General features: G+C 48.3%; 5 protein-coding genes and 1 pseudogene across 12 annotated transcripts; 2 read left to right on the top strand and 4 right to left on the bottom strand.

Annotated features, from left to right (window-relative positions):
- The first annotated feature begins 303 nt into the window (after positions 1–303).
- Positions 304–4,081, top strand: LOC123102131 (15-cis-zeta-carotene isomerase, chloroplastic). Its single transcript, XM_044523415.1, has 4 exons — positions 304–760; positions 2,831–2,977; positions 3,068–3,277; positions 3,405–4,081. The coding sequence occupies exons 1-4, from the start codon at positions 350–352 to the stop codon at positions 3,738–3,740; spliced, it is 1,104 nt and encodes a 367-aa protein (XP_044379350.1). The 5' UTR covers positions 304–349; the 3' UTR covers positions 3,741–4,081.
- Positions 4,082–5,812: 1,731 nt separating this feature from the next.
- On the top strand, positions 5,813–8,243 carry LOC123102130 (p21-activated protein kinase-interacting protein 1-like). Its single transcript, XM_044523414.1, has 3 exons — positions 5,813–6,585; positions 7,375–7,666; positions 7,864–8,243. Coding segments are annotated over exons 1-3 (972 nt in total). The 5' UTR covers positions 5,813–5,907; the 3' UTR covers positions 7,866–8,243.
- A 300-nt stretch (positions 8,244–8,543) lies between these two features.
- On the bottom strand, positions 8,544–13,193 carry LOC123102128 (cytochrome P450 72A397). Of its 7 annotated transcripts, none has more exons than XM_044523409.1 (8): positions 12,963–13,193; positions 12,355–12,867; positions 11,776–12,232; positions 10,929–11,578; positions 10,332–10,647; positions 9,981–10,204; positions 9,605–9,849; positions 8,544–9,517 (listed from the first exon to the last, which is right to left on the bottom strand). In XM_044523409.1, the coding sequence occupies exons 4-8, from the start codon at positions 10,950–10,952 to the stop codon at positions 8,698–8,700; spliced, it is 1,629 nt and encodes a 542-aa protein (XP_044379344.1). In that variant the 5' UTR covers positions 10,953–11,578; positions 11,776–12,232; positions 12,355–12,867; positions 12,963–13,193; the 3' UTR covers positions 8,544–8,697. The 7 variants fall into 7 exon arrangements, with proteins under 7 accessions (XP_044379344.1, XP_044379346.1, XP_044379347.1 ...); XM_044523411.1 differs by having other exon boundaries at positions 10,929–12,044; positions 12,116–12,232; XM_044523412.1 differs by having other exon boundaries at positions 12,116–12,232.
- Positions 13,194–14,132: 939 nt separating this feature from the next.
- LOC123102127 (protein DETOXIFICATION 41) lies at positions 14,133–16,896 on the bottom strand. 2 transcript variants are annotated; one of them, XM_044523406.1, is made up of 9 exons: positions 16,303–16,896; positions 15,668–16,212; positions 15,501–15,587; positions 15,331–15,387; positions 15,134–15,256; positions 15,018–15,052; positions 14,814–14,932; positions 14,625–14,711; positions 14,133–14,516 (listed from the first exon to the last, which is right to left on the bottom strand). In XM_044523406.1, the coding sequence occupies exons 1-9, from the start codon at positions 16,597–16,599 to the stop codon at positions 14,442–14,444; spliced, it is 1,425 nt and encodes a 474-aa protein (XP_044379341.1). In that variant the 5' UTR covers positions 16,600–16,896; the 3' UTR covers positions 14,133–14,441. The 2 variants fall into 2 exon arrangements, with proteins under 2 accessions (XP_044379341.1, XP_044379340.1); XM_044523405.1 differs by having other exon boundaries at positions 15,018–15,256; positions 16,303–16,892.
- A 30-nt stretch (positions 16,897–16,926) lies between these two features.
- LOC123102125 (pentatricopeptide repeat-containing protein At1g09900) lies at positions 16,927–19,271 on the bottom strand. Its single transcript, XM_044523404.1, has one exon. It carries the CDS (start codon positions 19,100–19,102, stop codon positions 16,952–16,954), a length of 2,151 nt encoding a protein of 716 aa, XP_044379339.1. The 5' UTR covers positions 19,103–19,271; the 3' UTR covers positions 16,927–16,951.
- Positions 19,272–21,872: 2,601 nt separating this feature from the next.
- Positions 21,873–24,748, bottom strand: LOC123101169 (ureide permease 1-like; annotated as a pseudogene).
- Positions 24,749–26,268: the final 1,520 nt, after the last annotated feature.

Here is a 26,268-nt window from a genome sequence, read left to right as displayed (position 1 = left end):
GTCTTAAGGATGAGGTTGTATTCCTACAAAAAAAATGACTCCTGACCATAACAAAAAACAGATTTTTAAAAAATATTTGAATTGTTTCTGAAGTTGAAAGCATGGACACATTCAAGAGTTGGGACTTGGGAGCCCCCTGATATTTCCCCGTCCGGACCGGACGCCGGCGCCACGCTCCAATACCGCATCCTCTGCTTCTCCTCCCACGGCCCTCCTCAAAGATGCCGCCACGGCTCTAGTCCAACCTCCCGCGCCCCACCGGCACCGCACCACCGCCACATTCCACTCCCCACCACCGCCCCAACCCCCAAGCTCGGGCCTTTCCGCCGCCCCCACCGCCCCGCCGGCCATGGCCTCCCACCTCCGCCTCCACCTCGCCGCGCCGCCGCCCCCTGCCCTCCGCCAGCAGCACCTCCCCCGCCTCCGCCTGCCGCGCCCGCCCAGACTGCCCCTCCTCAGCCTCCCGTCCCCGGCGGCGCCCTCCTCCCTGCGTCCCCGCGTCCTCTCCCCCGCCCCGGCCCGGGCGAGGGTCGGCGGCGCCGAGGCGGAGGACTCGGACGGCGAGGGGGATGCTGGTGGCCTCGTCGGGGAGGACTCGGCCGTGTTCCGGCTGGCCGACCAGCGGGTGGCCTCCTGGGCCTACTTCGCCGGGATACTCTCCGTGGTGCTCTACGGGCTCAACGTGCTCTGGATCGACCCCGCCACCGGGGTCGGCACTGGGTTCCTCGACGCCGTCGCCGCCCTCTCTGACAGCCCCGAGGTGCGTCTCCCCAGGAACCATTCCCTGCTACTCCCAGCCTGCCTATATTACATGGAGCAAATGATTCATTCACTCCGTTGAACTAAAACCACGACGAGTAATTTGGGACGGAGGGAGTAGTAGAGTGATACACTAATCAGAAGGGGATGGTTTGGTTTGGGTACCTTCTTGCCTCAAATACTGTGGTGTCTAAATTTCTAGAACAACCAACTACTGTACCTTGGTATTTTACTTACTTTTGAAATTGGAACCCTTTCTTTATTAAGTATTGATCAAAGTTACATTAGATAAAATGAGGGGATCGAACCAGCTCACTAGAAGGTTCTTCCATGATTCCATCCACTCACAACTACCATATATACATTCTAGCAATCTTAGCAAGTTCGCGAGCAACTGAATTTGCCTCCCTGTAGCTCACCTTGGTCCAAGGGGAGATTCCATATTTGATCATCTTGTTGCTTGCCTCCAAAGAGTGGTTTCGACTTCGAAGCTTCATCATTGAATGGCTTGACTTCGAAGCGTTCTAGCACAAGGTCCTGAGAAAATTTTCATGGCAATCCATATGCCCTTAGGCCGGCGACAAGCTTGTGCCGTGGCTACAGAATGCTGTAGAGCATGACTGGGCTGATAAGGTAAAGGGTGCACGCTCCCCTTATCTCTCCGATGATATGACACGTATGGCGTCTTCGGAACGACTGCCTCTTCGACAGAGTGGCTGGGGATGCAGAGTGGGTTGATTCAATCCTCATGGAAATGGAGGCCCGGGGGCAGTGGCGGTGCCAGGATAAAAGCATGTGTAGTCACTTCAAAATAGTGTACTCAAATGTACAAATTTTCATGTATTTTTGCATGATTTATACTTGCTATATGACGTTTATTCCAAAGAGCTGTGTAGTCAAGTGACTACACAGCCTATGTGTGGCTTCGCCACTGCCCGGGGGAGGTTGCCACAACAAGCTCGGCCATGTGATGTCTTTTCAGAAGCAGTAGGATAGGAGTAGTTTAGCTGTACGGCTCGTTTTGCGCTCTTCTTCTGCTTCTTTGCTCTTTCCTGGCTGTTTCTGTTTTTTAACTTCATTTCGGATGTAAGTTTGACGTCACCTGAATGTTTTCTTCTAGTGCAAACTGGTGCGCACTTACGTGCATATTCAAGAAAAAACATGAACCTTAGCAAACGCAGTCCTTTGGCCGTGGGCTTACTGTAGCAATTTTTAGTTCGATGTCACACGACAGTTTAGATCATCAGTGGTTTTCATTTTTTGACTAAAATCCAGTTCTCAACAAATTTCCTGAACGATGTCACGCCCTATATTTTAACAATAACCAGGTAAAACCTCTTTTGCTGATTAGTAAATGCATGCCTGGTATGAATTACACTTGCTTTGCTATATCTATGAGAAAATCACACTTTTTCCATATTAGTAAGACTAGTGTAAATCTAGTAAATGTACAACTAATGAATCAAAATAAATAGTCTGTATTTGTGAATCCAAATTGATTTGTAATAACATGCTTCTGTTGGTATTTTTTGGCTGCATTGAGCATTTGTAGTGAAATGCTTTTCAACATCAATCATATATACTCCCTCTTTCCATGTTTACAAGGCCTATTAATCTTGTTTAGGTTAAGATTGTTCAAGTTTTGACCAAGTTCATAGAAAAGATATCAATACCTATGGTACCTAATAAAAATATATTTCATGATAGATCCAGTGATATTGATTTCGTACTGTAGATGTTTGATATTTGTTTCTGGAAACTTGGTCAAACTTTAAAAGTTTTGACTTAAGACAAGATTAATAGGCCTGGTATAAATGGGAGGAGTGCTAAATTGCATTGCGTTGCAATCATTTATATGATCCGGTTCATTAGTCATTTCTTGCTATTTTTCTTTATATTCATCTTTTACTGCTTGGGTTGTTTTTATTGTTGCTTTGATGGCATCATGATCCATAAAAATACATTTAACATCACGTATGGTAATATACTCTACCAGCCATTTCTTAGCTTGGCAATTAATTGTAATCATGTAGCTAGATACATAACTTTACCATCCGTCTCTCCATTGCAGGTTGTTTTGTTGCTCCTTACCCTCATCTTTGCTTTAGTCCATAGTGGCATGGCAAGCTTACGTGAAACTGGTGAGAAAATAATAGGCGAGCGAGCTTACCGCGTGCTGTTTGCTGGAATATCACTACCTCTGGCACTTAGCACTATTGTGAGTATTTTGTATTTTCTTTTTTTCTTTTTCTTTTGTTAGATGGTAAGCCTTCCTGTATCTTAGAAAGTTGTCCTATATAACTTGCAGGTCTACTTCATAAATCATCGTTACGGTGGTGTTCAGCTGTGGGATGTTAAAGGCGTCTCAGGCGTCCATGAGCTTGTTTGGCTGTCGAATTTTGTCTCATTCTTGTTTCTGTATCCATCTACTTTCAATCTTTTAGAAGTGGCAGCTGTGGACAAGCCAAAATTACACATGTGGGAAACTGGAATAATGCGCATCACGAGACATCCACAGGTAGTTTCCTCAAGGCCATGCTAGCTTATATGGGCCATGAAATCTTGTGCTAGGAGTTTGAAGCTCCTTTTCTGTATTGTGTGTCATGTTAATACGTACTTTATCTAATCAACAGTTATCTTTTTAGTTTGTTGGGCAGGTAATCTGGTGCCTAGCTCACACGCTATGGATCGGCAACTCTGTTGCCGTCGCGGCCTCCGTCGGATTGATCGGTCACCATGCATTTGGCGTTTGGAACGGCGACAGGAGGCTTGCGTCACGCTACGGCGAAGCCTTTGATGTCCTGAAGAAGAGGACCAGCGTCGTGCCGTTCGCTGCGATCATTGATGGACGGCAGAAACTGCCTGATGATTATTACAAGGAGTTCATCCGGTTACCGTACATCACGATCGTGGCTCTGACCCTGGGCGCGTACTTTGCGCATCCGTTGATGCAGGCGGCCAGCTACCGGCTTCCCTGGTAACTAATGGTGAATGGCAGGTTGATGATGTATGTATGTCATTTTGTAGTGTTACGGAAACATGCCAGCCAGCCAACACAAACAAAAGAAATAGTGGTGCATTTGTAGTGTGTGTATGGTGCCCCATGAGCAAATGGATCAGCTCGCCGCACTTAGGATTGTAATACAACTACTGGCCTGTTTGTTCAGGCATTCATTTGTAAGTAAAAGAGGACTACGCACCAAAAGAAACAATTGTCCAGCTGATGCTGCAGTCTAAAGCTCAAGCCATGCTGCAGCTTGGGAAACATCCCATAAATTGTGCATGTACTCGATGGTTACCGAATCAACTGAAGTTCTATCTTTGCTCTGAGTCAGTTTTTCAAATGTATAGAAATACATATCAACACCTGGAACATCAAATTAGTTTCATTGCATACTTTATATAAAATATATCTTGTACTATGTATGTTTAATGTTGTAAATTTTGTCATATTTTTTTGATAAATTTGTTTTGAGGGAGGGAAAAAAATTAGAACTTCAATTAATCTGGAATGGAGGGAGTAGAAGAACAAACAGTGCCGGCACACTGGACGTTGTTGGTACTGTTATCAGCACCCATTTGACCATTTGAGGGCATATACGATAATATTGTTGTATTTGTCTTCTAAAACGGAAACTTTGTTTCTGCCACTAGCTTTTACCCACTTTGCGTCTGCCACTATATTTTTTATTTTTGCAAGAGAACTTCCAATTTATTCATCTTCAATCGTGGCAATACAACAAACACCAGAAATAACAAAAATTACATCCAGATAGATTCGTAGACCACCTAGGAACGACTACAAGCACTGAAGCGAGCCGAAGGCTCGTCGCTATCATCGCCCCTCCCTCGCCAGAGCTGTGCAAAACTTGTTGTAGTAGATAGTCGGGAAGTCGTCATGCTAATGCCCTACAGGATCAGCGCACCGGAAGAGCAACCACATGCATTGAAGAGTACCATAGATTGAAAGGATCCAACATAAAAATATAAGAACGTAGACAAACTACAACTAGATCCAAGCAAATCCATCAAGGACAGACACGTCGGAGACACCTCCACATAGCCACCGACAATGCTAGATGCACCATGGAACGAGGGGATAGACCGGGAGAACCTTATCTCATCTTTAGGGAGCCGTCACCGTCTTATCTTCCCGAATAGGATGCAAATTATAACAAAGCTCGAAGGAGCATCTAAAAATGGAGCCTTCCCGCTGGCAAGGGCCGGGATCCATCGCACTTTTGCCACCTTTAGCTTTTGACAATGTATCTAAATGCCATTTTCGTAGCAAATGCAAGAAGAATCCTTTCACTTTGTCACTCTTAGCTTTTGACAATGTATCACAATTGCCACTTTATTTTTTCTGTTTTTTTTGCCACGGAATGATAATTGTGATGTATTGTCAAAATCTAAGAGTGGCAAAAGGGGAATGTCAAATTCTAAAGTGACACACGCAAAGTGGACAAAAATTAGAGTGGCGAAAAACAAAGTTTTTTTCAAAACTTCTAAAATACCTTTTGTTTTTGGCCACATCCGCCCCACCAAATCATGGGCAGCCAAAATTTTGGCGGACGATTTGCCTGCGCAGTTCGCCATGGAGTTAGCGTGAAAACTGATGTTTATTTATCTATTCGGAAAAGATATAAGATGTTTCTGAAGTGTAAAATATCTTACTAATTATTTTTTTGTATATAGATGTACAATTACTAAATGGAAAAGGTTTGTTTTAAACCGGCTGAAAACAGCGAGACGCAAGCCTCCTCCAGCGATCGACACGCGTCCCTGGTGGCCCCACGTGGCTGATTTGTAAATCATCCGGCTGATTTGTAGCAGCGCCCTTACTAAATCCCGTATTAAATCAGCGTCAACTAATATAGGGCGGAGGGAGTATTATATTTCTCAGGAAAATCAACCAAAACCACAACTTCGCATAGTCCGAGTGGGGCCGGCCTGTCAGCGCCCGTACGTGGAGTTTCATCTCAGCCGTCCGTGCAACGCTCCTCGTGATTCGTGCAGCGATGGTGGCCATGTCCTGGCCCACAAGTCACCGCGAAACGACCAAACCCCAAACCCTTCTCCCCCTTCCTTCCCCAACCCTTCCGGCGGCGGCGCGTAGGCTCTCGCTCCCTCCCCTCCCCACCGTCTCCGATGGCCCTCGTCGCCGGCTCCTACGAGCGCTTCATCTGGGGCTTCTCCCTCAAGGCCCTGGCCGCCGCGCCCCCCTCCTCCGAGCCCCAGGCCCTCGCGCCGCTCTTCTCCTACCCGGCCCACGCGGGGCCCATCCGCTGCGTGGCGGCCGCGCCGCGGGCGGGGCTCGCGGCCTCCGGCGGCGCCGACGACTCCATCCGCCTCTACGACCTGCGCGCCGCCGCCGACCTCGGCCCGCTCCTCGACCCCTCCGCCGCCGTCTCCGCGCTCGCCTTCCACTCCATCGGCCCCGTGCCCCGCAACCTCCTCGCCGCCTCCGACGACGGCCTGCTCCACATCTACGACGCCGACGGCTTCGCGCTCCTCACCTCGCTCCGCGTCTTCCCGCGGGGTCGCGAGGCCGCCGACGCCCTCGCCGTGCACCCCTCGGGCCGGGTCGCGCTCGCCGTCGGCCGCGCCGGGGGCCTCTCCATGGTCAACCTCCTCCGCGGCCGCCGCAGCTTCACCTGCCGCCTCGAGCGCCCCGCCTCGGCCGTCGCGTACGCCCAGGACGCCGCCGGCGGTGACCGGTTCGTCATGGCTGCCGAGGAGAAGGTCACCGTGCATGACTCCGAGGACGCCAGGATCATCCATGAGATGCGCTGCGACAAGAGGGTTCTTGCCTTAGCTCCATCAAAGGTATTCGCATTTGCTCCTGATAAACCACCTACATAGTTGTTAATCATGTCATGATAATAGATTTCTCTAGGAAAAAGAACATTGTCATAAGAGTGCTTATATCGCTTAATTTTACTAGTAGCTTCCTACCTACTGTAGGATTTAAAAGATTATGGCTGGTTAAGAGTGTACTTTGTATGGCTTGAGAAGTTCCTGAAAACTGTTACCCTGTCCATTGCAAATTTGGCAAACCTTTGGTCAACCATCTGACAGCCCATAATGCAAATTGTTTACCCTGTCCAATGCAAATCTGACCTTTGGTCAGCCATCTCACAGCCCATAAGACTCCTTGGTAGAACTTCATGTTGTGGTCTAGCTATCAGGACTCAGTTCTGTTTCCCCTTGTGAAGTCGGTGGATCTTCATATCATATACTTACTGTCATAACGCTTTAGCTTCACTTCCATTGCTTTTCTATTCTTTGTGCTATATAAATCTTTCTTCTAGAAATAGAAACACCACACGGATATGGGCGTATGCGTAATGTAACATTTTAGCTTCACTTCCGTTATATTCTTTTTGCTACAAATCTTTCTTCTAGAAGTAGAAACACCACACGAATATGGGCGTATGCTTAATGTCATAGCATTTTAGCTTCACTTCCATTGCTTTTATATTCTTTTTGCTACAAATCTTTCTTCTAGAAGTAGAAACACCACACGAATATGGGCGTATGCTTACTGTCATAGCATTTTAGCTTCACTTCCATTGCTTTTATATATTGCCCACTTCTTTATCATGTATTGTGCAGAATGGAGCTGTTTACACCGGAGGAGAGGATCGTGGTATTACTGCTTGGGATCTGTCGAGCGGCAAGGTTTCATCGCGCATCGAGGGCGCTCATTCAACTCGTGTAAAAGGGATTGTCATTTTCGATAACCAGAACAACGGATCTGAATCGAGCACTTTGGTTGCCTCGGCTTCATCTGATGGCATCATAAGGATCTGGGATGTTCGGATGATTGGAAGCGAGAAGCCTACTCCATTGGCAGAGGCCAACACAAAAGCAAGGCTAACATGCCTTGCTGGGACATCATTGAAATGTAAGTCCATGGAAGCTTCATCTATACATACATAAAACAGAGCATATCATTGATTATTCTCAGAAAAATGAATCGTGATTGATGTTAAACCTGGTTTCATGAGTCATGTGTTGATACTTGAACAAAATGCCTTTTTTTTTCATATGATCCTATTTGTCACTGGCATTTGTGTTCATTGGTGTCTCTTGATTCTGCAGGAGTTAATCAAGTGAGATGTTGAGTTTGAGTTAAACTATCTAAGAGAGGCTGGGCTACCAGTTTTGTGATGTTTAGTGTAGTCTATGTAGCGGGCTCTTACTGGTGATACGGACCGTGGAAACTCCAAGCTGGAAATCTTGAAGGCAGGCACTAGTTGGATGCATGGGAAATGTATGATATGAGAGCTAGTCATGGATTATACATCATCGTAGTTTGGCTTGAGGGCATGGACTGTTTAGATTAATGTCAAGGCGATTGCAAGATCCGGTTGTATCGATCACAAGTTTTCAGTGTGAACCATTTTGTTCTAATATTAAGCGTGCAGGTTGCCACAAATATGTAGCCCCCATGTATGAATTTCTACTCTCTTTTTTCCACCGTTCGATGATGTTCGCACCGACACCGAGTTTTCCAGTCATATACTGAATAATACTCGTACATGAACTGGTGTCTCACACTCAAACTGGAAACACTTGTCGACCTGATCATCACAACTTCACAAGAATGTTTTCAGTTGTAAAGATCTTTCTGTTCCTTTGGGGCAGGACATGTGGGTCGACTGATGAATATTTAGCTTGAGATGCTCATGCTAATACCAAGGATCTTGATGATATCCTAATATAAACTACTACTCACTCCACTAGTACAAAAAACTAATGATACTGGGGGAGTAGTATGATGGATGAAACAATCTATTTGAGGATCACCTCTGATAACAATCTCTTAAACAAAACCCACAGAAAACAAACAAATACATGTTGAGATTTATAACTAGCTCTCATTATCTCTCTTGGTTTACAATATGCTGAGATTTATTTTAAGACATGTTGCGGCTAGAGTTTCTTGAGCATGATGGGCGCGCCATGATCAGGCTGCAGGGTGGAGACCGGGAATGGGGCGTGCCTGTAGGACGGCGACAGCCCGAACTGGAAGCGCTGCAGTATCCTGCTCAGCGCCATCTTGGCCTCGATGAGCGCGAAGTTCTGGCCGATGCAGACCCGTGGGCCCCACCCGAACGGGAAGAACGCCGGCGACGACGAGCTCCCGGACGCCTTGGAGACGCCCTCGGCGAACCTCTCCGGCCTGAACTCGTCGGCGTCCTCTCCCCAGACGTCCGGGTCGTGGTGGAGGAACACGATGGGCAGCGAGAGGATCACCCCCGGCGGGTACCTGACGCCGCCCAGCTCCACCTCCGTGTACGTCTGCCGGTCGAACTGGATCACCGGCGGGTACAGCCTGAGCACCTCGTGCAGCACCATGGCCACCACCTTGAGCTGGTTTATGCCGTCCAGGTCCGGCTGGTCCTTGTCCCCGAAGACGTGCAGGACCTCCTCCCTCGCCCGGTCCTGCCACTCGGGGTGCATGCTCAGCGCGACCAGCGTCCAGGTGAGAAGCACGGCGGTGGTGTCCATTCCGGCGAAGTAGAAGAGCTTGAGCTCCCCGATGATGTCGTCCATGGTCATGATGGGCTTGGTGCTCCCGGCTTCCTTGGTCTCCGCGGCGTTGCACTCCATCAGCACGCCCAGCAGGTCATCGTTGCTGGCGCTGCCTTCTCTCATGGCCATCTCCCTCTTGCCGATTATGCCTTTGAGCAGCGACTCGACCTCGCGCGCGTTCGCCTTCACCCGTCTGTTGAGCTGCATTGGTAAGAACCTACTCAAGGAAAAAAGAGCAATAATCACAAGCGGGTAATGTGCAAAAGTGACCAGAGAGAGACCAAGAGTCTAACGGGAGACTCACTTGAAACCTGGGAGGTATAGGGTGTTGAGCATCTTCACCACATTCTGGGCCTGCTCCGACTGTATCTGGAAAATCCTCCTCCCTTCGCTGAAGCTGCTGCCGAACGCCGCGCGGGAGATCACGTCGCCGGTGAGGTTCTGGAACTCCGGCCACACGTCAATCTCCTTGGCCTCATCGGATCCCACATGATCCTCCCACCTAGCTACCAGCTCATTGCAGCAGGCAACGAAAGCGGGCATCATTTTCTGCATCACAAGTTCACAACCAAAGGCAAATTCAACATTATTCAGACAAGCGAGCAAGCGGCGCCTTGGAGTTGCATGTTCTGACATGAAGAAGAAGAAACGATCGCGCGTGGTTTGGTTTTCGCGCTTGCCTTGAGTTTCTCAAGATGAAATGCGGGGTTGATGATCTTCCGGTGAGCGGCCCATTTCTCGCCGTCGTGGCTCACCAGCCCGTTGGCCAGCCGCCTGACGATGCCATTGCTGAACTTGCGCTTCCGGAAGTGCCCGGACTTGTTGGCTAGTATCTCCCGCACCAGTTTAGGATCGTTCACGATCACCCTCGGCGTCGGGCCGAACCAGGTCACGGAGATCTTCCCTGCAATTTTTTAGCTTTCTAGAGTTTCAGACACGCAAGTCTGAACAAGTGACCATCACAGCCATGTTCACTAATAACTTCTTTAATATGCAAAAAAAAAATGTAATGATGGATTTAATTTATTTACCGTGCTCCTTGATCACGCTGTGGTACAGAGGGGCCACCCGCGCTGTGATATCGTGCGACGGCGGCAGCATGGGCTCCGACCGGGCCACGGCGACCAGCCGGGAAAACTCCTGCAGATCGCCGAACGGGAAGCGGTACGCCCTGCCGCCGAGGCCCTGAGCCTGGAGCGCTCGGCCCAGCCTCCGCGGGGTGACCCAGGCCAGCTCCAGCACCCTCCAGGCCCACCACAGAGCCACGAGCGCCGCAAGCGAGAGCAACAAGCTCCATTGTTGCGACAGCACAGCTCCGATCGCCATGGCTGATCCGAGCTCTGAAGCCTAGCTCACAGTTTGGTGTTGGGCATGGAATGCAAGAGGTGAGTGCTAGGAGGGAAGCTATGCTATGCAGAGAGGGAAGCCACTTATATATAATAAGCAGCAAACTCCTATGGATGTTATGATACTGTTTTGATGGAGTAACCAAAGCTGAATGGTGTTGATTTTGCTGACAAGCTTCTGCCATCAGTGCGTACGTATGTATCTAGTTGTCGGTGCAGGGAAACAAGGAGAAAGAAACAGAATGAAGAGTTTTGCAGCACTGAATGGAGGCAGTTATTTACCTTGGAGGAGGTCCTAATTACCATCCTCCGCAGTCCTGGACCGTACCTGGCTAGGGACTCGAGGGTGATCAGCTTCTGCTCAGCATGGTGTGACTGCAATTGTGTAATGGTTGGCTGGTGAAGTGTAAGGGAATAGATGGACACAGGGTTCGATCTACACTCTCTGTTGCAGTAGCAGGTTACAGTTCATCGGTACACGAATGGAGGAAGCACTCTCGAGAGGAGCCGAGGAGGAAGAAAGGTAAGAGGGGAAGTTGGCGTTGACTTGAACGACGTGGGGGTAGTAGCTGTGGGCGATGGCGACCGAGTTGAAGGAGATGCTGAAGTAGTCGTTGAAGCTGTCGACGGAGCCTTGCACGAAGCCGGCAACAACAGCGACGACACCCCACCTTCCTTGGAAATGTCCTTGATTGTAGCAGGAAGAGGACACCATACCACCCATGCCCGGTGCGCTCATGCTGATTACCATTGCCATTAGAATCTGCGACAGTTGAATATCAGAAGTCTGCCTTGTGACCCTCCCAGGATCGCATGACTTATGCACATCACCGGTAGGGTATTCGGTCGAAACGGCAACTGGAGCACTGGGAAGATCACATGAGTAATACCACCGTGGACACCCCTCGATTGTAGCTTGTATGTCTTCACGCCTGCAGGCATCCACATCAGGTTCAGGGAATGGCCAGTGCTGCTCACCCAACAGAGAAATAGAGTTGTCCAGCTTGCGATAAACAATAAGTGAGCGTAGAGCGACAAGCTTGCTGCATTATGAGCACCAATAGCTCGAATGCGCTCTCAATCCCATAGCTATTCTGCAGTTGCTGAGAAAGTAAGCGTGTCAGTGCACCTGCTGGTGTACTGAAAGCCGCCCACCCGAGACTGGCCAGTAACATTATCATCAGACACTTCTTTAGTTCCAGGAGCCCATAGCCTCTCAAACCGAACAAAGAAACGCCAATGACTATAGTTCCCAGAGGTACTGACTGCACATGAATTCAGATATGCAATGCACGTCTCCAACTCAATCAGTATCAACAAACTTCCCTCTGGTTTGGAGCCCAAAACATGGACAATTGTTGCTCTTAAATTCTTTGCACTCCACTGTACTAGGCTGCCCTGCCCTCTTGTGAACAGTACGAATAAGATCTCCGATGGAATGCGCAAATAATTGAACCACCACCACGTACCTTGCAGGAGAACATGCCCCTGAGTACTGACATTGTCGTGATCCGCAGTGTCTCTGGCCTTTTTTTAGGCTTAGGAAAACTACCTGCAGCAGCATGTTCAGAAAACTTCCAATGCCCCTGATCAAGAACAGTTGTAAACTGATGCTCAATAGGTTCCCATGAACAAACAACATTAACGGTGATAGTCACCAGTAAAGCAAAATTGTCAATAGTAGAATAGTATTAATCCGGAAGCTCACACTTGGGTAATTCTGGCCACACTGGTACTGCTCGGCCATTGCTTGAAAACGATGGCCTAGACGTGGGGCGGCGGGCTGATGTTGGCTGTCACGGGGATGTTGAGGCCGTGGAACCTGTCGTGGTGACCACAGGTGGCTACACCGATGGCCGCCGTGGTGTTGCAGAGGACGATGGCGAGCTCGGGGCCGAGCGCAGTTGTGGTGTTGCGAACCTCCGTTGCGACGGTGGCGGCGTCATGGGCTTGGTCGACGGCATCGACCTGGGTCGAGCACTCCGTCGAACAGGTGACGGGCACCATCGGGACGCAGACCGGGGTTGCATTGCATCATGGATCTCAAACTTGCGAGCGAATCTTTGGGTGGCTGTCGAAGAATTCAGCAAGATCGACCTCGGGAAAAGGCTCCCTCGCATCGGAACCACCACAGGACGCAATGTTCATCACCGGGTGCTGCCCCAGCTCCACTGGACACCACGCAGAGACAGCTGCTCGGACAAGATGCTATGCACGCTACCTGAAACGATGGAAGTAACATTAGACAAGACCGAAGTTCAGAATTGCCATGGATAGGGGCGCGGCGAGCGCGAGCGCGCGGGTGCCGGAGCCGACCAAGTCAAGGCGGCAGCGCTGGACACGTAGCCAGAGCACTGGCACTTGAGCAGAGTGAGGTCGGCGAGACTGGGGCACGCGGCGACGGCGCCGCCGACCGCGAGGCCGTCCAGAGACGCGCCGGAGATCTCCAGCACGCGAAGCCGCTCCGGGAGGCGCGCCAAGGAGGAGAAGGGGCAGCAACAGGCCGCCCTTGTGTGGGTGGTGTGGTTGGCATAGCTGAAGAGAGAGATTGGCTCTAAGAGCATCTCGCACGGCGGCCTCAAAAAATGCGCGCGGTAAATTGACTTTTTAGCGTGTGCGGGTTGTTTTTGTGCGCTCCAGCGATGACGGGAACCGATTGCGCGCGCGGGAAAAAACGGCAGCTCGCGCGCCTATAAATTGCAGCGCCCTCTACCACTCTCTTCATCTCGTCACCGCTCTCTCCACCCTTTGCCGCCGACACGCCACCGTAATGCCCACTCACACACTACCTAGGCCACGTACAGGCGCGGTGATCATGCACACGCGCCCACACACTCTGTATGCTAACATGTTGTTTGTGCTAGCATCATTTGGCACCACCACGAACCATAACATCTAATTGTCATTTCTGTTTGTTGTTTCTCATTTCCTTCACCCGCTCACGTTGTGCTTTCGTTGATCAATTCTTCTTGTATGGTTGTTAAATGTGAATGGGAAGCGCCTTATTTTAAGGTTTCTTTGCAGAAGCTATAGAACACATGCTAGTCCGGTGTGCTATTTTTTGTTCAGTTAATTAACCGTTTTCTTAATTTTCTGCAACATAATGGAAATTCTTGAAGACCAGCTTTTGGTAGCTTTAGGACACACACGGCATTTTTGAACTGGTCGAGAAGCTTGAAGGCTTTGATCTACAGTATATTACTTCCTACTCCCTCCGTTCCGAATTACTTGTCTTAGATTTGTCTAGATACAGAAGTATCTAGCATCAAAATGAGTCTAGATACGGATGTGTATCTAGACAAATCCAAGACAAGTAATTCGGAACGGAGGGGGCAGCTTTTAACTCGGGAGGCCGTTGAAGTCGGCCAAAGAAGCAATAGGCATCATGTACGTGTCCATAATAATTTGCTGGGCTGACAAACGGGCCCATGGCGCAACCTCACGCTGACCAGCATGGTCCACCTTGACCACAATAATTTGGGGGCGTCATCAAATAGTAAGAGCTTCTCTAAAATGAATTCAATGCGTAAGAGCTCAAGAAATCAAACCATTTCTAGTCCAGCAGCCAAGGCTAATTACCATTTAACTAGTACAAGTTCATCCTCGAAAAAAAAGGAAAGGCATTTCAACTTTCCATCATCTCACTTCAACTTATTGCACAAACCGAAAGGCACCATGGCCTCTTGATAATAAAGTTCGGCACCAGCTACTACTTCCCTCCTCGTGGGGAGTGCTCCTAGCAAAGCAAACAATGGCCACCAAACAGAGCCCCAGACACATCCATGGGCCCGGTCATTAGACGTCGCCGTCGACCACCATGCCACCCTCGTCTGCGGCGGTGTGCCGCAGCCGCTGGATCGCCTTCTCCACCTGCACGCATACATGACATAGCCGTGTCGCCATGAGCACCGCGACAAACAGAAACTGAGCAGAAGCTTCAGCCGAGATCATGCGTGAATGTGAAAAGGGCAAGCTCACCTCGCTCTCCCAGTTGGTCCTGGCCGTGATGACGATCAGTGCCACCGTCTGCACTGCGACCCCTATGATCAAGCCCCACCAGATCCCCTGAGAATTACCACAAACATATGATCATCAGACCTCCGGCAAAATGTTGCAAGATAGAGGTTAACTGACTATGAAATTAGCGCGGGAAGCTAATTGACTTACAGCTGCTCCCAGGCTTGTTTTGAACCCTAGAACGCATCCGATTGGCAGACCGATGATGTAGTAAGCCCCGACATTGACATAGGCAACTATGACTTGCCACCCGCTCCCGACGGCCACTCCTGCAGATATTTCAGAACGAATTTTCAGTTCCTTTGGTTGAGTGCAAACTAGGCACGTTGTGTTACTGCCAAGTGTTGCGTGTACCTGAGAGGATTGGCTGGATCCCATTCAAGAAGATGCTGATGGCCAGCAACGGCATCAGTGCAATGACAGCCTCAATCACCGTCGTGCTACTCGTGTAGAGGGTGCTCAGCGGGTACCTGAGGGCCATGACGACGATCGTGGCGAGAATGCTGAAGGCGATGCTCGCCGTGACGACCACCAGGACCGACAACCTCGCGACCTTTGGATGGCCAGCGCCAAGCTCGTTGCCGACGCGGATACTGCGTGTGCAAACGTTTGATCAGCAAGCGGAAATTGGTCTACATCTTGGTAGGTATCGGTCGTTTGCACTGACCTGGCCGCATAGCTTAAACCAAGCATGATTTGGAAGTCCCAGTTCCAGTAGTTGATGCTGAAACAAGTAAAAGAGATAGCGACGCAAGTTATATGTGAATATGGATTAGACATTAGAACTTCCAACAAGGTGTGTAACTATAACATGAGCTGAATCATCGTGTGGCCTACCAGATAGAGAGTGAATCAAGAGCAATCTCCGAGTTGGGGAGGAAGCCAGTCAGAAGCACAAATCCTTGCACGTACCAGACCTCCAATCTGAGCAAGAACACAATGATGCAAGACATAAACAAGCAAGACCTACCAAACAGTTAGCAATGGCTGATAAATTTACTCACGCTAGCATAACAGCCGACGCAAAGGCGAGCTTGGCATATCCCCAGAGGCCTCTGAAAGCGAGCATGGACAACCCGGTCCACGTCTCCTTACAAGCCGGGCTCCAGATGATGTACGCCCATGTCAACGCCACAAGCACCCACCAAGAGAAGCTCAGCGTCAGAGCCGCGCCGAGAAGGCCAAAGCTGAGAACGAAGACAGCGAGCCACGAGATGAGGATGTGGAAGACAAGCACAGCAAGCACCATGTACGCCACGGGGTTGACGATGTTCTGAGCCTGCAGGAACCTCTGCATCGGGCAGAAGAGTGCAAACGCGAGCAGCTGCGGCACCAGCCCACGAGCATACAGCTGCCCCGCCACAGCCACGTCCTCAGCCTGCCCAATGAGCCGCAGGAATGGGCCAGAGTACCAGTAGAAGAAAGTGATGGCGACGGCCGTCACAAACTGGAGGAGGAGCGCTCTCTGGCAAACAACGCCCATCGCCCTGTACCTCCTCGCACCGTAGGCCTGGCCGCACACCGTCTGCACTGCAGTCGACATGCCGAGCTGCATTCCGCATACAAGTGAGAAGACGTCGTTTCTAAGCAGCACAAAGGACTATACTACATAGTGCAAGAACTGAGTGCAGCTAGTTACCATGATGCCATAGGCTAGGCCCTGGATGCCGATGTTGGTGATGGAGGCCCCGGCAAGCTCCAGCTCACCAAGGTGGCCAACGAACATCTGTGTGACGAGGCTGAGAGTGAAGCTGAAGAGCGTGATGAGGATGGACGCCCATGAGATGCGCCACAGGTTGCCGGCCTCCCACAATGCCAGCCGCGACAGCACGTTGAATGGCACCGGCTCCCGCCGCAGCAGCTCCTCCGAGGCAGCTGACCGGTCATCGATGAACTCCAGCAACGGCGCCGTCACAGTGTCACCATCTCCCTCCATTGTCTCCTCCCCTTAAGTACTTCACTTGGTCTAGTTCATTATGGACCAAGCCTTTGTGATGCTGATATATGCACGAACATGTGTACTGTTCAGTAGCCCTTTGAGTGGCAGCTAACTAACATTCAGGTGCCATACCTACTAGTCTATTCGCTGGCAGCTAACTAAGCAGCACAACGTATGAAACGTTACCAACTGAACCCAAAACTATAAATCTGTCAGTTTTAGGTAGAAGAAATGAGTAAGCTTTCCAGCATGTAAACACATGATACATCAACATGTCAGATCAAATATTAAACATACTTGCCAGTTGCCAATAAACGCATGATATATCAACATGCCAGACAGCAATAGCTTACTTTTCTTGTTTCAGAAGACCTCTTTCTACAAACTTAATTATAAGCTTCCCAGCAGCTGGTTGTTTCTCTAAGGTCAGCTGATTGTCAACTTTTCGACACAATTTAATATCAGGAATTAAATTTCTCTGAAACATCTGGCACGCCACATTGTATGACTGAACTGCGAGACCTCTATTAAGAAAACTCTCCATCAGAATGTGGCATGTCTGAGCATCTCTCTGTGAGGCAGTTCTCAGTACCTTGCTGAGGAGACTGTAAGCTTCATTTATTTTACCTAATGCACATAGCTTCTCAATGACCTGATTGTATACACTCTTAAGCTCTTGTCTCGCTAACATCTTATCCAGCAGATCGAGTAATTCTTCCACTGTACCCTTCTCACAGTATCTATGTATCACTGTCCTGTATGTAACGAGTGTAGGGACAATTCCTCTATTAAGCATTTTCTTCACAAGCTCTGTCGCTTCTTTCAGTCGACCTTTCTTTCCCAAAGCATTGACAACAACAGTATAAGTTACAACATCTGGATGCCTGTTACTGAGATACAAGTCATCCAACAAAGACAGCGCTGATTCCAAATCCCCCTGCCGAGAAAATCCATGAATTACAGTAGTGAAGTTAATAACATTAATGGTACAACCTTTGCTTTGGCACTGCTCCATGAAGTCTTTGGCCTCTGCCGGCTTTCCTTCCTTACATAACGCATGGATCAGTAAGTTAATCTCCACAGTAGTGGGAAAGAAACCCTTCTGCAACATCTGGGCAACGACATCACATGATTCCTTTAGTTTCCCTTCTCTTCTAAACCCATGCATCACAACACTGTATGTGATATCACTTGGAGTCCACCACTCCTCTCCACTGTTGTTTAGCAATTCCCAAGCCTCTGAAGTTTTCCCAGCTTTGCAGAGACCATTTAACAGTGCAGTATGCGTGACTATGTTTGGCTTGCAGCCATTCTTATACATATGCTTCATCATCTTTCTTGCTTGATCAATTTCCCCGATCCGGCAGAACCCATCAACAACTGCGCTATATGTCACAACGTCAGGGTGACATTCTTTTGAGATCATCTCACCTACAACCCCCTTTGCCTCGGCCATCCTCCCATTCAAGCAGAAAGAGTGCACAACTGCACTATATCCAACCTCATCGACACGGAACCTTTTCCCCTCTGACTCCCTCAAGAATTCCAACGCCTCATCTGCATGCCCATACTTTGCAAGCACATGGATGAGCATGTTATACGTGACCTGATCTGGAAATAGACCCGCATCATTCATCATCCTCCCAAGCAAACCCCGCACCTCTGCCACCCTCTTCTCCTTGCACAAGAAGCCCATCACTGTATAATAGGTAATCTTATCAGGTGGGCACCCATTTTGCAGCATCACATCAATCATCTCTAGTGCCTCAACAACCCTCCGCACGCTACATAACCCCTTGATAAGGCAATTGTATGTGACTACATCCGGCTCGACCCCAACACGTCGCATCCGGTCGCTAAACTCAAGCGCCTTGTCAATGCGCCCGGCAAAGACAAGCGCATTCACCGCCACATTGCATATCAATATGTCAGGCGCACACCCGTCCTTCTGCATGAGTTGGAGCACGCGCATGGCAGAGCGGAGCTTCCCCGCACGGCTGTACGAGAGCATGAGGTGCGCGAACTGCTGCGTCCCGCGCCTCATGCGGCGACGAATCATGAGGCGCATGACGCGCCGGGCGGGGTCGTGGAGCCTGGTGCGGCTGAGGAGGCTCAGCATTTCGTCGAACACCTCCGGGGCGTGCCGGTAGCGCCACTGGCGGTCGGCCCAGCGGAAGAACTCGAACGCGGCGCGGGCGTCCGTCTGCGCCTGGGCGCGGAGCACGGCGCGGACCTGCGGCGGGGAGAGCACCCGGAGCAGGTGCCGGAGCTGCGCCTCCAGCTTCGGGGTCCACGAGCCGCGGAGCTCGAGCAGCTTGCAGGTGTCGCGCACGAGGCGGCTGCGCGACTCCTCCGCGAGGTCATCATCGTGGGGTATCTCCTTGACGACGGGCGCGGGGGCGAGTTCTCCCGCGGCGGCCGAGGAGGATGCGGCGGTGGTGCACAGGCGGCGAGGTTTGAGGAGGAGGAGAAATGGGTTTTTGGCTAGATGCCCGGCCATGGCGGCCGCTCGCGTGCGCGGGAGGAAATGGGTTTGGTGGTTAGGAAGGCGATTGGCAATGGCCCGCCGGATGGTGCCGCCGGCGGGCGGCGGCGGGCGGCAGGTCACTGGCCGACGATGGGTGGGCCGGAGCAAGCTGTGTGGGGTCACAGCGTCAGGGTAGCCCACATAGCCTTTTTGCTACGGTGTCCAATAGTAGTACGATTTTGCAATACCAGGCTTCTCCATCTTCAACTCTTTCGTCTGGCTTCACCCTCGTCTCGCGCTGTCTTTTAAGAGCAACTCTAGCAAAATCATCATATTAACAGCCTCCAAATGCTTATGAAGCAAATCTGTCGAGATGGTGCGTAAACTTAGAGCCTTCATATGTATTGCCTTCATAATCGTGGTTGAGGAGCAGTGTGTTTTGTGTTCGCGGATGGCCGATGGTTGCTGCTCATGGTGGTGGTGATGGCTCGTGGAATAAGATAGTTAGCATGAGGCATGGAAAGAGGCGCAAGGACGGCATGACTGGTCATTCTCGATTTTGTCGATGGGCGGCGCTGGTTATGAGGTCTGGATGGCACGAGGACGACGCCTGACTAACATGACCTTTCCCTAGTACGAGAGGACCGGGAAGAACGTACCACTAGTGTACCAGTTATCGTGCCTACGGTAAATGTTGGGTAGCCAAGTACGGAGATGATAACTGTTAAAAGCATATAGGTAGTTTATGTGTGTTGGCGCGTGCGGCAGACCTTGTCTCACAAAGCTCTGACAACGATGATGCCCTCCCGACTATGATGATGAAGGAGGTACTTTTCCTCTCTCTCCGACGACTACCTCTGTGGTGTTGGGGTTCAGAGACGGCTCATGGTTTTGGTTTGTGCAAGGAGTCCAATGAAATAGTTGCGCATGAGGCCAACACAATTAGTGCGTGGGGCAACAATATATTCCTAAAGGCTTCTCTGAATTTAAAATCTACATTGCTTAGATTGATCATCTAGTCCTCCATAGAAGATGTGTAATTCAAACCAAGGTAGTAAATTATGTTGAGGATAATTATCTAGTAAAACATAAAGTATGGTACCTTTGTAGGCTTTGATAAGACTTCACCTAGTTTTTGTCTCACATATCATACATGTGGCTCCATAGGATTTCTACACTAGATAGCCTAGATAACTTTTTTCCAAGCATGAAAGGTATATACCTACATATTAAATTAATACCCAAGCTTTCGCTTTGCCAGCCAAAGATTGATCAAAGAGTTTAAGTTAATAACCAAACATTTTGAATTAATAACCAAACGGAAGTTGTTTTGTGATCGGTGACCGATTCATCATGTATTCCGATTAATTGATGTAAGATGTGACAATTTAAGCGCATTAGCGTCACTATAAAGGTGATCATGAATTTTTTTCTTGTAGTTGCGACCATAGGTAAATAGAGCCATGGGTAAACAGCAAACCATGAAAATGTGATGCTAGTTAAAGATATAGAAAATAAATGTACTTTCTATTCATTAATGAAACCTGTTGCACCCAACTGTGCTTGACTAATGTGTTTCCAAGTTATTTTCATACCATTACCACTAAATTCAGTAAAATCAGGAACTTTATAACCTTGAAGGTACAAAACTGCATTGAAGCGTTCAACATGAAGCTTTTTTACACATGGCTCCTTACTTTTAGCTTGTTTTCGAAATTTCTTCAAACATCTTATGCAAATCCCCCCTTAATTTGGCTAAAATTGGGTCCGAGGTAGACAAAGATGCTTGGTGATAGCATATGAGCAACATGTGTACTAGCTAGGGTGCACCTTGTGGTGTGGGCGCCCAATCATAATTCAATAGAAGACTAAAGGGTGTTGTGACAAATTGGAAGCACTCATAATAAAACTAGAGCATGTAGGTGCAACCACAGGTTGATTGGTCTGGTTAAGACAAAAGTTCAACCACATAGGGCCCCCCGTGAAATAGGTAAAGTTAGATTAGGGTTTTCTACACAACATTATCGCTAGATGATGGAGGCGTATTTTTCTGAGCATTTGTATTTGCTGCAAATAAACCACTCCCTCTGTCCCAAAAATTCTTGTCTTAGATTTGTCTGAATACGGATGTATCAAGTCACGTTTTAGTATTAGATACATCCATATCTAGACAAATCTAAGATAAAAAATTTTGGACGGAGGGAGTATATTTCATTGCATTACCCTTATTAACAAGACTTTCAATCACAACCATTTTCCCTGGAGAATTTTTTTTCACTCAAAATGATTTCATCTTGCTTGATGTGAAGAGGACGAAATCTTATATAATAACTGAAAAGACAAAACATTTGATACAAGAGTTTCCATCAAGTTGGACTCATTGGAATTTTGCAATACAAAATGGATTCCAGAAAGTATTTTCTATGATTCCGATCCTCCGAAATTCCTACAAACTCTCTTTCAACTACAAGATCTCTTGTTTCAGATTATGTACGGCTACATCTAACGACTCCATTCAGACCAAAACATCAGGAATAAAATCTACTTTGTCATGGCATGGCCTGCTTCCCAGTTGGATCAATGTCACTTGCCTTCCATTCTTACTTCATCCAATCATTCCTATGCCTTGTGGCAGGAGGAGTCCCAAACTAGAAGAAGAGATGAAAGTATGGGACAGCCGATCACTTTGTCCGGCTTTGACCACAGGCCCACAGCCGGCGGCCAACATTAGCAGCATGAACTCGACGAGCAGAGCGAACTTTCGCTATTCCATGATCCAGAATAGCAAGATGCCCCAGAATGATCACTTTGTGGCCCTGCGACCTGCTGAAGCCATGAGCGTTGCTACAGCCGCGACGAACATGAGCAGCATCAACACGAGGAGAGTGTACGTTTTCTTCGACGACTTGCGGTACTCCCCGAACAGCACGATGCCCCAGAATGTGCTCACAAGTGGCAATGCCTGATGTTGAACAGCAATGCAGAAACAGTTAGATTCATATTCATAGTGCCCTCTTCTCTCTGAATATCCTTCTTGTAAGTTGCTAGCATCTTATTTAAAAGTTAAAACTATTATCTACCACAGGATAGTATTCTTAGGTAATAGTTTTAACATCTTGAATCATATACAGAATGTAAACATGCTTTTTTTTACGATGCTGGATGCGAGCATGTGCATATAAGAAAGGAGTAGACATTGATTGAACAAACAAACCTCAACAGCATCAGCAGCAGCATAACCAGCAGCCTGACCACCCATGAACTGGAAGCCATTGCCGAAGCCACAAAGCAAGCCGGCGAGGAGAGCCCACTGCCTGCCTTCCCAGTCACTCAGATAGGCCTTGAAGGATGACTTTGGCACGCCGGCCATCGGGCGGTAGAGGAACAAGATGTTGAGAGCCCGACACCGATGACAAAACACGACATGAAGAAGTAGAAGAAGGCGGTGTACACAACCAGATGCGGGACGCCGTCTTTCAGGGTGTGCCACTGGTCATTGGTGGCGAGGTTGAGTGCTGGGGAGAAGAGCGAGAGGCACACCCCGGCAAAGAAAACTAGCCCAAGCCCCTTGAGGGTGCTCGATCCAAACACCTGGAAAATGATGAACAAGTTTGATTAGATCACTTCACTTCACTTCATTGGTGTTGCAAAAATCCATCTAATACTATCTGATTTTTTTTGCTCTCTGAAATAAAATGACTTGTGACAGAATTAGTACGATTTTACCTTAACCGAACGCCGGCCTTCGAGCTCAATCAGGTACTCTGCAGTTCCTGCTTCAGCTCTGGTGACCTCTTCTGCACAAGCTCCATTCTCTATGTCCACCTCTAGTGCATCATGTATACCTTGTTTGCTTGGCTCCATACCTCCATTTGTCCTGTTGAATTAGACATTATAATAATGGTCAGAGAAGCAACCATAAAGACGTAAAATGGTTTACCAAAGATTGACGCCTAATGCATGTAGCTGATATAATTTGACTCGGTCTGACGGAAAAAATGTGCAAGAAAGTGAGATGTTACCCAAGGTTGTAGCCATTTTTGGATTCACTTAGTTTCTCTTCATTATCAGCTGCGTGTACAGCAGTCCCAAGGATGACTGCAACAAGGAAGCAAGCCACTCCAGTGAAAAGAATATCTGCCCTGTTGATGCGGTTGTCCAGGAAATAATTCAGTGTTGTGCCTGAAAATACAACACGCGTTAAAAATGAGCGGAATTCTTTGAGGATACAGGATGATTGCGCAGATAAATTGGTGCATCGGTTTAGTTAACCGTAAATGTTCTTTTTCAGATACCAGCTGTACTCATATCTTCAAGTCTGTTCACAAACTTACCTATTACAACAACCATGCTTGCGCAGATAACCTCAGTAACTGAGAGACCCACATATGCCCAAGCATATTGTGTAGAAAGGTTCCCAATACTGAGCACAAGGCCCCCTGCCATTGCAAACAGCACCGAAGGCCAGTTATCCTTCATAAAAAAGCATTCAGAGTCAGCAAACCGAATGAAAAATTATCTGTATCATCAGGAAGTTGTTGCATAAATAAATAAATGAATGATTATTTATAGACAGCTAAGCAAACCTGACTGAGATGGGTGAAGAAATTGGGCATGTCTTGCTTGCTCTCCCCAAGCTGGCCCAAGGTGAGCGCGATGAGGACTGCGGCGAGGAGGTTCGTGATCGAGTAATCAAGGTACGTGTGTTGTGGTAGCCGGCCCCTGCGCTCCAAGAGGGTGAGCAATGCTGGCCATGTGCCCAAGAAGAGGAGGGCGGCGCACATGAGAGCAATGGCACTGCCCTTATCTTCTACGATGAACATCTTGAGAGGCCTTGTTTGATGGAGAGCACACGATTCGGTTGAGAAGGGGGGCTGCCTTCAACCACCTGCAGGCATCAATCAGTTGAGAGGTTGGAATTTATTCTGGATACACATGCATGAATGCATGATCAATGGACACACTTATTTCTTCATCATCAATTGAGATTTTGACTTTTTAGATTGCGAATCCGGAATTAATTATGGATACACGTGATCAATGAGCACACTGATTTCTTTTTCATCGATTGAGATTTGATTTTTCAAGTTACGAATCTGGGATTAATTACGCATACTCAATGAGCACACTGATTGTTTTCGCAAAAAAAACCCGAAATAAATAAATGAACACACTGATTGTTTTTCGTAAAAAAAAACAAATTTGAACACACTGATTGTTTTTCGTAAAAAAAAACAAATTTGAACACACTGATTGTTTTTCGTAAAAAAAAACAAATTTGAACACACTGATTTCTTCATCCCTGCAAAGTTTGCAAGAAACTGAATGATTTGGAGCACTCGCTACGGGGAGTAAAAATGTCATAACAAAGCAAAACACAATAGATTACCACATGTCCATCAGATTAATCACCATGAAAGTGATTCGGTTCTTTTTCTAAACCCAAACTGAATATCATCAGATTCACTCGAAGTCCAACTCGGTGTGCACGAGTTTGGCATGCTCTCTCTGCTCGCCCAGAATACCAGCTAGTCTATCGGAGAGCATATGCATATGTGAATGTGAGTACAAGGAGAGGAGCGGGGTAAGTAGGAAGAGATACGTACCCGCCGCCGCCGGAGTTGGAGAAGACGATCCTGAACAAGTTGTGTGCTACTCCGTATGTTGCTTCCCTGCCTGCGGACCTGCGTTGCTATGTACTCCCTCCGGTCCTTTTTAGTTTGCATATAAGATTTGTCTGAAGTCAAGCCTCGTAAACTTTGAACAAGTTTATAAAAAAAATTTAATATTTAGAATGTGAGATCAACAATATTAGATACGTCATGACTTTAGTTTTCATGTTGTATAAATTTAGCATTGTAGATGTTAATATATTTTCATATAAATATGGTCAAACTTTATAAAGTTTGACTTCAAACAATTCTTATATGCAAAGTAAAAAGGACCGGAGGGAGTACTATGCCCTATCCCTATATATATGTTGAGACCGGTGGCGGTTGTCTTCCTTGGCGATTACGGCACTCACGTTGGTAGCAGCGATATCAGCCATCCAAGTTCAATCTCACGGCTGTCATCCCCCCAGTATCAGCCATCCAATTTCAATCTCATGGCTGTTAGTATATTTCTGTATTATTTATTTACATTTACATTTATACTTATTGTTGCTTATAAAAGCGCCAGTTGTAATTCTATTAAGCCATTAAATTTAGTGTACACAAGAAACCACTGCCCAACGATCTAATGCATTTAATCGTATCGAAGAGTCCATTTGGCTTCTATGGTCTGTCACCAAATCCAACGGCCCAAATTCAAGTGACAGCAATTGCATTTGATCTCCTAAATTAACTCTTCCTAATTTATTGCACGCATGCATGACATCGATTTACTCTTCTTAGACAAACTCTAGCCGATCCCTTATAACCGGTTAGAGGAGTAACAATCTGATTTTACTCCTCTAATCAGGACCTAGCCGAACCCCTAAAACCCATAAAGGATAATTTTTTTCTCCACCACTTATCCGGCGTCTATATTAACTCCACCGCTAATGGACGGAGTAAATACCACCACCCTCATCTGCCTCTCCTCCTCCCTCATCCCTGTTGTCGGCAACAACCTCGCCCCCCTCCTCCCCAATGGCCGGATCTCATGGCCGCCGGTCCCCGACACCCATCCGCAGCGCGGATCCGCGCCGCCACGAGCGAACCGCTGGCGCGTCCTCGACTCAAGTTCTCATGGGGCAAGGGGCCGCCGCCAGGGCTAGTGAGTGCGTTGCTGGATAGGGAGGACCGGGAGGCGAGGGAGCGGATCACGGCAGAGCCGTCAACGAGGAGTACATGGCGGACCTTCGCCGCCAGTACCCGAGCTCGTGGAGGTGGAGCACAAGATCTTCAGGGAACGCGCAACGGAGGGGGGAGGGGGGGTGGTCATTGACGTCTCAAGCGGCAAGGAGGACGGCGGCGCCGACGAGGATCTTCCCTGACTGTGGCGACGATGGCACAGGGCCGGACCCCGTGGGTGGTGGGATTTCGCGGGTGGAGTAGCTCGCCCTCTACAAGTCCGAAGATTGAGGTTTGAGACTATGCTTCGGTGGTTTAAGATGTAAATTATGTGTCAAATTAGACTATGCTTCGGCGGTTTATCGAATCTTTGTTCATTTATATTTTAAATTTGATTTTTACTCTGTTAAATATAGGAGATCG

This window comes from Triticum aestivum, chromosome 5A, assembly GCF_018294505.1.
Source record: "Triticum aestivum cultivar Chinese Spring chromosome 5A, IWGSC CS RefSeq v2.1, whole genome shotgun sequence".
NCBI lineage: Eukaryota > Viridiplantae > Streptophyta > Magnoliopsida > Poales > Poaceae > Triticum > Triticum aestivum.
The sequence above is the reverse complement of the archived record's forward strand: the minus strand, read 5'-3'. Positions and strand labels throughout refer to the sequence as shown.